The sequence below is a fragment of the Penaeus japonicus genome, unplaced genomic scaffold (assembly GCF_977035675.1).
Source record: "Penaeus japonicus unplaced genomic scaffold, GWHDUDI00000001_assembly GWHDUDI00000041, whole genome shotgun sequence".
NCBI lineage: Eukaryota > Metazoa > Arthropoda > Malacostraca > Decapoda > Penaeidae > Penaeus > Penaeus japonicus.
In genome coordinates, this window is record NW_028234443.1 from 2218008 (window position 1) to 2228007 (window position 10000).

Here is a 10000-nt window from a genome sequence, read left to right on the forward strand (position 1 = left end):
TACTTCACGTTGTTTTATAAGAAAAAACTCCCGAAAATTGTAATTTTTGCTTTACTGTTAATGAAGATACAGAAAAAGGCAACGTCTGTATGTCTTAGACGAAAACGGAGTGGATATATAAGTCTATGTATAATTTCTCCTTATATATATATTAAGGAGAAATCATGTGCACTCCTAAAGACACATTATGATTTAAAGTACAGCGGAGAGTTAAATGGCAGGCTTTAGATAGATCTGAGGATTGTGTGTGAAAATGGGGATAACAGACAGGGTTGTTAGTTAGTTGTTAGTAGATGGCGTGAGCAACCGACACCATTAGTGTCTCCCATTCATTGGCTGTTCGGATATTTTTGATGTAATGGTCTAAATGGACTACTGATTTGTTCAAGGGTAGCACGAAGTACAGGCACACACACGTACACGCATATACGCACACGCACACGCACACGCACACGCACACGCACACGCACACGCACACGCACACGCACACGCACACGCACACGCACACGCACACGCACACGCACATACACACACGCACACACACACCGTATCCACATGCTACATTTACTATAATTATTTTGTACTTTTGTTTATCCATCTGTCTACATGATCAACGCCATTTCTAGGTTTGGCAATGGATTAGTTTCTTTTCTTTTTTAGATCGTTTTTGGACATGGCTTGTTTCCTCATTTCGTAGATTTTTTTTAATGATTGCTTTGGTGTTATCTTACTAGATTTATCAATCACTTTCGGAATTAAATGTTTTACCAACAACAATAACAAAAAATATCCCTTATCACACGAAATAAAAAATGTATAAATGACATGGATATTTTAATGTGTAATTAATCAAAATCTTTATTGTATAATAATATATAGTGTTTTATGGCGTTACTTGCTGAATTAGGTCATCTGTTTTATATTTTTTCATTTATCATTGTTATCATTATTATAATCATTATTATCATCATTATAATTATTTTCATTATCATTGTTATCAAATAATATTATCATTAATATTATCATTATTATTATTATTATTATTATTATTATTATTATTATTATTATCATTATTATTATTATTATTATTACTATTATTATTATTATTATTATAATCATTATTGCTATCAGTACTATCATCATCATTACCATTATCACTGTTTCATATTCATAATCATCAGTATCAGTATTACTCTTATTATCATTATTATTACTATTTTCATGTTTATCATCATAATCATTTTTTATCATTATCATCATAGTAATCGTAAGCATTGTTACTATCATTATATCATTAGAAGAATGATTATTGTTTTTTATACTTTTTGATTATAAAGAATAAAAGGTATATTTGAATTATATGTGAAGCAAATGTTTCGATAGAATGAAAAAATCTTTTGAATTTCCCGGTTACCTTGCCGTGGATGAATTTAGTTTCGAGGATTAGAATCTCTGATCTACAGTTTGAAACATTTACAGTTTAAAAAGATTGTCCTATTCTGTATTTAATAACTGTAGTTACAAGATGAACTCCTTGTATGGATATGAATAAGAAAATAACACCCCCAAAAATATATATATATACACAAAAAAACATCTCAACCACGCAAGTACTTCCCCACGAAAAATAAACCAAAACCCACCTCACCTCATCATCCCCCCTCACTATAAACAAACAAACCACCAACAAACCACAAAAAAACACAAAAAAACACAAAAAAACACAAAAACAAACCCCCCAAAACAAACACAAAAAAAACAATAACTGCAAACCCCCGGAATCCAATCCCCGAAACCAGACACTTTGACGTTTACATCTGTCGATAACAACAGCTGTGCGCGAGACAAGCATATGGGAGGCCGCGTTCCCTTCGCTCGTCGAGGTGAGGCCAAATAATGCTATTTTCTAAGGGTTTGTGAGCTTAATAAGTCATTTGAGTGAGTAAATGGGGTCTGGGAGTTAGAGTGTAAGGGTGGGATGGGTTGTAATAGGGTGGGAAAGATATATATAGAGGTTGGAGATACGAGGTGTTTTCAAAAGGCTCGCAGGTGTGTGGTGTTTGTGGTGATTATAAGATTGTGGTGATTGTGGTTGTTGGTTGATTTTTGTTTTTGTTTTTCTGGACAGGTGTTTGGGTTGGAATTGGGAGAATGTATAGGAGAGTTATCTGCATTCTCGAGGTTTTTTTTTCTTCTTTTTTTTCTTTTTTTGCAAATCGTGGAAACATATTGTACGGGATTAATTTTTATTTGCAATAGGATGCAAAGTTGAGGTTTTGTATCGTTGATGGGGAATTTATATAGATAGATAGGTGGATAGATAGATGGATAGATGTGTAGAAGGATAGGTAGGTAGATTGGTAGATAGATAGATGTGTGTATAAGAATAGACATGTGTATACATGAATGTAGTTTAGATATGTATACAATTATGCATATATATATTTATACATAATGATAACTATATCTATATATACTTGTTTATATACTACTTCTGGTTGATTTATAATTGTGTGGCTTAATCTATATGTATACTGATAATGTTAAACTCAAATTGAACATGACACATATGTTTCTAAACAGACAGAGAAGATAGAAATAAACTAATGAAAGGATCACACAGCACACATTAAACATTAGATAATTGAGTGCAAAAGAGTACTCTATAACAACGTAAAGATCAGCCAACAATCATTTATCGGTGTCAGTGGAGTGTATTTGACCTTTTCCTCCACACTATGCTCTCTGGCAGCTGTTAGCAAATCTTTACTACTGGGTAAAACTTGTAGATCTCCCTGGCAATTTATCAAAAGGAACCAGTCCAAGCTTATACTTCCCGGAATATTTATGTTGGTACTTTGTTGGCCTTCGCTGGAATGTGAAGCACGGAGGCCACGGCATTGCTTAACCTCTTGCATGTGATGATGCTTATTTAGTGTCATTACAAAAATCTGGTCTACTTGTCACATGATTATGACAATTCACTGGATACTGGATTGGTCATGGAAGACCTCCTGCTTTAAACCAGAACTCTGGCTTGGAAGTGTTGCTGGTCAAGGGTTTTTTTTTTCAGTTTTTGGTGTTTTAGGACTGGCCAGTGTTTCTATGTTCTTTATGATTGATAGGGTAGCATTTTTGTCAAAGTATAGATATATATAGACTAAGTATAAATAATACCCACCCAGATTAGATACTGTAATACATAAAAAATGTTCCAAGTCTTGGGTTATGGTGTCTAGGAACTGTCTCACTTTGCATATAACATATGGCTGGTACCTGCAAAGTCTACTTTACTTGCTTGTAGAAATTGCAAAGGGAATGTTATTATTCTTTGGATGAAATATAAATATTCTTCTGTATTTTAATTATTATTATGATTTTTTTTATTGCCATATCATCTTTCATGTCTTCTGAAATATCAATGAAAAAATATGAAGTATATATTGATATAAAAAATCAAATACACTATAAGCTATCAATCATTACTAATGTCATTCATTTGACTCAGGCATTATATGGATATACCATAGGATGTCCACAAACATAATTCCTAGTTTGTGTCAATGTCATGACCTGTGGGTTATGTTTTCAGTGTCTGCCATAGGTATTTACACATTTGGAACTCAATAAGAGATGACAGACCAGATCAGCAGTGTACCAAGATTCATATTAACCCTCTCTGGACGGGTGGTACACTACGGTTCCGCTCATTCAAGGGCCCGTTTGCCGGGTGGCGCCATATGGTGCCAGTCATTTAATTGATTTAGGCCTAAGCGTTCGAGAGCACCGGCATTGCAACCATGCAAGGCTGGAATGGCCCCGGCGAGAATGGGTTAATGGGAGGGGGGGTGTTAAAGACTCGTCTCATTATTGATACTTAGACGTACCAGAGTCAAGAAATCGACTGAAAGTGAAACCCCCAAGTAGGTTGGACCTTACAAAAGTATATTTATGTAATCTCAAAAACTTGTTTTGAACGTCTCCCCTCTCCCCTCTCCCCTTTGAATTTCCCTTCATTTCTAAACAAATTATATGAACCATACTCTGAGAAAAGGAAAGAGTCATGGTACCTTCTCTCCCCTCATTGCCGCACCAGTCTAACAGTAGACATAGAGCAATAGAATAGCAATAATAAGTGTGAAATTTAAGGGTTATTATGAGGTGAAATGGAAATTTATGTTGTCTTTTTTTTCTTTTAGCACATGAAAACCATCAAAAAGATTACCATAATGGCACATTTGTATTACTATATGTATATCTAATAGAAACACATGATATGCAACCTGGTTATCTTAGAAGCATATTTCTCTATCTTCAGAAAGGATGATGCTGCAGTATTAGAATTACAAGAATCCCCCAGAGGATTCACCCAATTTCTGCCTGGAGGAGTCCACAGAATTGACATCCACAATGGAAGAGGTTCTGGAACAACTTGTCAAGGAAACGTCATCCAATAAGCACAACCACACCAGACAAGTATGCCAGGAGGCCTCGGGTGAGTGTTGGGAGTTGGTGTGTTTTTTGTATAAGGTGGCTGTTGGTATTTCCTTGTGATCTCTCTCTTTCTCGGTCTTTCTTTTCTCTCTTTCTCTCTTTCTCTCTTCTCTCTATCTCTTTGTCTGTCTCTTCTTTGTGTTTTTTCTTCTGTGCTCCTCTCTCAAATTCTCATGCCTCCTTTCTCTCCCTCTCCCTTTCCCTCTCCCTTTCCCTCTCCTTCTCCCTCTCCCTCTTCTTCTCCCTCTCCCTCTCCCTCTCCCTCTCCCTCTCCCTCTCCCTCTTTCTCCCTCTCTCCACATTTTCATGTTCTTTTTCACTTCTACTCTAACTCTCATTCCCTGCCAGAATTTTCAATGCTCTAAAATGCACTTTTCAGACTTGCTGGAGTCCCAAACCGGGCTGCTACGGTCTCCACCACACGAACTGAGGCAGATATGTCTAAAAGCATTGCAGCTCGCCTTAGAGACCAGAATATCCAAGCTTGTCACTCTGGCAACATCGGGCTTTTACAAGGTATCAGCAGTCGTAACAGTTCATCAGGAATTTCATCTATTCACTTTAAAATCTCCTGTTTATCTGATTAAATTTTATTGTTCATTATTATGAATTACCATAGAAGATGCAAGTGAATGAATTCTCCATTGAATTGAATAACTGTTGCATATTTCAGCTGTTACGTGATACGCAGTTTCATAGCGGATATGAGGAGGATGACGAGACCACCTGGCTGCCATCACAGTTACTGGCAGCTGTTCAGAGTCTGCCTCTTCACACAGAGGACACGCAGGTGGAATTGCTGAAGGTAACCATGACATGGAAGAGATCCTGCTTTTGTTTCTATTTTTTTTGTTTGGAATTTGTCTGTTATTCTCTCTTTTTTTTTTCTATCTGTCTGTTTTTGTCTTTCTCTCTGTCATTTTCTGCATGTATGTCCATCTCTTTCTCCCTCTCCTCCCTGTCCCTCTCCCTCTCCCTGTCCCTCTCCCTGTCCCTCTCCCTCTCCCTCTCCCTGTCCCTGTCCCTCTCCCTCTCCCTCTCCCTCTCCCTCTCCCTCTCCCTCTCCCTTTCTCTCCTCTCCTCTCCCTCTCCCTTTCCCTCTCCCTCTCCCTCTCCCTCTCCCTTTCCCTCTCCCTCTCCCTCTCCCTCTCCCTCTCCCTCCCCCTCCCCCATCCTTTTCCTTTTCTTTCTCTTTCCCTTTCTCTTTCTCTTTCTCCTTCTCCTTCTCCCTTTCTATTCAAGAAATTCCTTCATCTTGAGAATCTTCACAGGTACTTCTGAATATGAGCTGTGTTCCTGGCATCATCCTGTCAGGCCAGATTGTGACGCAGGTAGTCGGAGTGTGTGGCTTGGCCTACGGCAGAGGAGGAGCCCCCTTGAGAACCGCGGCTCAGTCTGCCGCATCCCAGGCAATATCCCATCTGGTCAAGCAGCTTCGTAAGTATTTTCTTGACGTCATGCTAGCTCACGTGTAAATGAAAAGAGTGCATTGCCAAGGGACTTTCAGCATAGTTATTTTCTTGCTGCATTATGTCTCTTCTGTCTTTTCTGTGTTTCTCTCCCCATTTCTCCACCTTTCTCTCTCTCTCTTTCTCTCTCTCTCTTTCTCTCTCTCTCTTTCTCTCTCTCTCTTTCTCTCTCTCTCTCTTTCTCTCTGTCTCTCTTTCTCTCTCTCTCTCTTTCTCTCTCTCTCTCCTCCTCTCTCTCCTCCTTCCCTTCCTCTCCTCCCTCCCTCCCTCTCCTCCCTCCCTCCCTCCTCTCCCTCCCTCTCTCCCTCCCTCCCTCCTCTTATCCTCTCCTCTCCCTCCCTCCCTCCCTCCTCTCTTCTCTCTCTCTCTCTTCTCTCTCTCTCTCTTCTCTCTCTCTTCTTCTCTCTCTCCTCTCTCTCTTTCTCCCTCCTCTCTTCTCTCTCTCTCTCTCCTCCCTTCCTCTCTTCCTCTCCCTCTCCCTTCTCTCCTCTCCCCTCCCTCTCCCTCTCTTCCTCTCTCCCTCCCTCTCTTCCTCTCTCCCTCCCTCTCTTCCTCTCTCTCTCCCTCTCTCCCTCTCCAACTCCCTCTTCATCTCCATCATTTCTTCTTACTGTGTTATCATTTTAAGGTGTAATTTATTGGATTAGGTTATCTAGCCCTGGTAGGTAGTTAGATCAAGGTTATCAGGGCTTTGGGATTTAAGGATCCGGTGGATGTCAAAAGGAATTTCAATCGCTACTATGTATTGAATAAGTCAATTTTTCAGTTGTGGCTATAATTTTTTTTTTTTTTTTAATGCAAAGTGCATGTTTTTTCGTGGGTATAGTCAAGAAACTTTACTTTTTATTTTGAAAGGCTGGGGGATGATTGATGACAGGTTGAATGGTATGCGGTGATAATTATTTTAGAATTAATAGGTATGTGGTTATAAACATTTTATAATTAATAATGTGGTGTTGATTATCTTATAATTGACAAGTATTTAAGTTTGATGAACTGCAGTAATTCTAGTCATTAGCGAGGTTATGCATCTGCACAGGCATTAATGATCTATGAACAACCATACCAGCAAAACTAATTCTGTCATTTTTATAAATCCTCGTCAAAGTCCGTACAGCCTTGGTTTTACTACATGCTTTAAGAAAACCCTTGCACAGTTAAAAAGTACCCCTATGGAAGTTATATCCTGTAATAGATTAAAATTGATTAATTTATGACCCAATATCCAGCTTACCTGATAAGGATTGATAAGCGAAAGTACTGTTAAAGTTTTACTATTCTGCAGGAGAAGAGAGTTTCGAACAAGAGAACATTCTGCAAAAGAAATTTGGACAAAATGTGGAAGAAAAGAGCGCAGAGGATGAAAATGAGGAGGATGAGTCGGAGTACATAGCCCCGGCATATGACGAGATTGTACCTGTCATAAACCTCATTGCCGAGAAACTAGTGGAAGCAAATAAGTGAGGCTGTGATTCATGTTTTATTTGAAAGAGATGCAATTATTACTGATATACACTTGTGCTTGTATAGAAATGCATATGAACACATACAAAAGTCTTATATGTACATGTGATGCACATGCACCTAAACATACACAAACACATGAATACCTGTGTGAGTGTGGATGGGTGCATGCATGAATGCATGTACCCATGCACACCCACATCCGCTTCCATATCCACACACATCCACCACCAGACCCACATCTACACCTTCCCCCCACCCATACCCACATCCACACCCATACCCACATCTACACCCATACCCACATCCACACCCATACCCACATCCACACCCATACCCACATCCACACATAACCACATCCACACATAACCACATCCACACATAACCACATCCACACATAACCACATCCACACATAACCACATCCACACCTAACCACATCCACACATAACCACATCCACACATAACCACATCCACACATAACCACATCCACACCCATACCCACATCCACACCCATACCCACATCCACACCCATACCCACATCCACACCCATACCCACATCCACACCCATACCCACATCCACACCCATACCCACATCCACACCCATACCCACATCCACACCCATACCCACATCCACACATATCCTACATCCACATCCATACCCACATCCACACCCATACCCACATCCACACCCATACCCACATCCACAACCACATCCACATCCACACATATCCTACATCCACATCCATACCCACAGCCACACCCATATCCATATCCACATCCACATCCACACCCATACCCACACCCATACCCACATCCACACCCATACCTACATCCACACCCATACCTACATTCACACCCACATCCACACCCATACCCACATCCACACCCTTACCCACATCCACACATATCCTACATCCACATCCATACCCACATCCACACCCATACCCACATCCATACCCATACCCACATCCACACCCATACCTACATCCACACCCACATCCACACATATCCACATCCACACCCATACCCACATCCACACCCATACCTATATCCACACCCATACCTACATCCACACCCACATCCACACATATCCACATCCACACATATCCACATCCATACCCACATCCACGCCCATACCCACATCCACACCCATACCCACATCCACGCCCATACCCACATCCACGCCTATACCACATCCATGCCTATACCCACATCCACGCCCATATCCACATCCACGCCCATACCCACATCCACACCCATACCCACATCCACACCCATACCCACATCCATACCCATACTCACATCCACACCTATACCCACACCCACATCCACACCAACACCTACATCCACTTCCATAACCACTTTCATACCCACACACATTCACCAACATTTAAACCCACATTCACACCCACATCCACACTTACACCCACATCCATACCCACATCATCCACCACAACTACACTTACATCTACACCTGCACCTACTACATCCGCTTCCATATCCATTCACCCACATTTGCACCTACATTCACACCCACATCCCCCCCCCTCCCCACACACACATCCACTCACACACATATATCCACACACACACACATCCACACCCACACATCCACACACCCACACATCCACACCCACACATCCACACACACACACACATCCACACACACACACATCACACACACACACATCCACACATCCACACACACACATCCACACACACAGTCACATCCACACACACACATCCACACACACAGTCACATCCACATACACAGTCACATCCACACACACAGTCACATCCACACACAGTCACATCCACACGTACACATATCCACACACACTTAAACAAATTATACATATAGACAAGATAGGAAATAAATCATGTATGTCCAATGTGTGACTATCAGCCATATTCTAAGTCCCTAAGCGCGCCGTGTACATGACATGAACATGCCGCGATTCTTATTCTAGAAGCGCAATCGTGGAAACTCCGTGGCAAGGGGGTAGGCTTGTCACGATAGTTACACAAATACTTCATATGTGCATACTACGTTTGAAAAGTAATACCTATATTGGTTATATTAGAGGAAAACATGGATTCTCTGCTGATTTGAGTTTGTTTTTTTCGAAGGAGAGTGAAGTTAAATGAATGGTAAAATATAATTATATGAAATATGTATCCATTAAATCTATATGCATGATATATTAAAAATGCGCATATATGTACAGTATATTGAAATGGTTGTCAATTCTTAACTGATTCATACCAACCGCATTCGTTACATGAACACGACATGGACATAACATGAACATGACATGGCCACGACACGCAGAAAACGTTATAGAATACGGCTGTATATACCTCCTCACAGGAATCAAGAAGACAAGAAAGGTCCAGAAATTCCAGCGCTGTTTCTCCTAGAGTGCGCAAACACCTTACTGAGTCGATTATCTCCACCAAACACACTTACGTCTGCAGAAAAATCTACGCCAGCAAGTATGTCATTGTCCGTGTACTTGTAAAAGTTATGAATTCCTAATTATCATATGTAAGATATGATTTAAGAGTCAAT

At 40.4% G+C, this 10000-nt stretch overlaps 1 protein-coding gene across 4 annotated transcripts in view; it reads left to right on the top strand.

Moving 5' to 3' along the window:
* Window positions 1–1822: 1822 nt before the first annotated feature.
* LOC122264939 (brefeldin A-inhibited guanine nucleotide-exchange protein 3) overlaps window positions 1823–10000 on the top strand; it is a 35242-nt gene continuing 27064 nt past the window's right edge. For all 4 annotated transcript variants that reach the window (XM_043034048.2, XM_043034052.2, XM_043034051.2 and 1 more), the window contains exons 1-7: window positions 1823–1883; window positions 4319–4495; window positions 4874–5010; window positions 5168–5299; window positions 5766–5931; window positions 7249–7423; window positions 9800–9924. In XM_043034048.2, coding sequence (XP_042889982.2) covers window positions 4411–4495; window positions 4874–5010; window positions 5168–5299; window positions 5766–5931; window positions 7249–7423; window positions 9800–9924 — 820 coding nt within the window. In that variant the 5' untranslated portion in view covers window positions 1823–1883; window positions 4319–4410. The remainder of the gene's footprint in view (window positions 1884–4318; window positions 4496–4873; window positions 5011–5167; window positions 5300–5765; window positions 5932–7248; window positions 7424–9799; window positions 9925–10000) is intronic.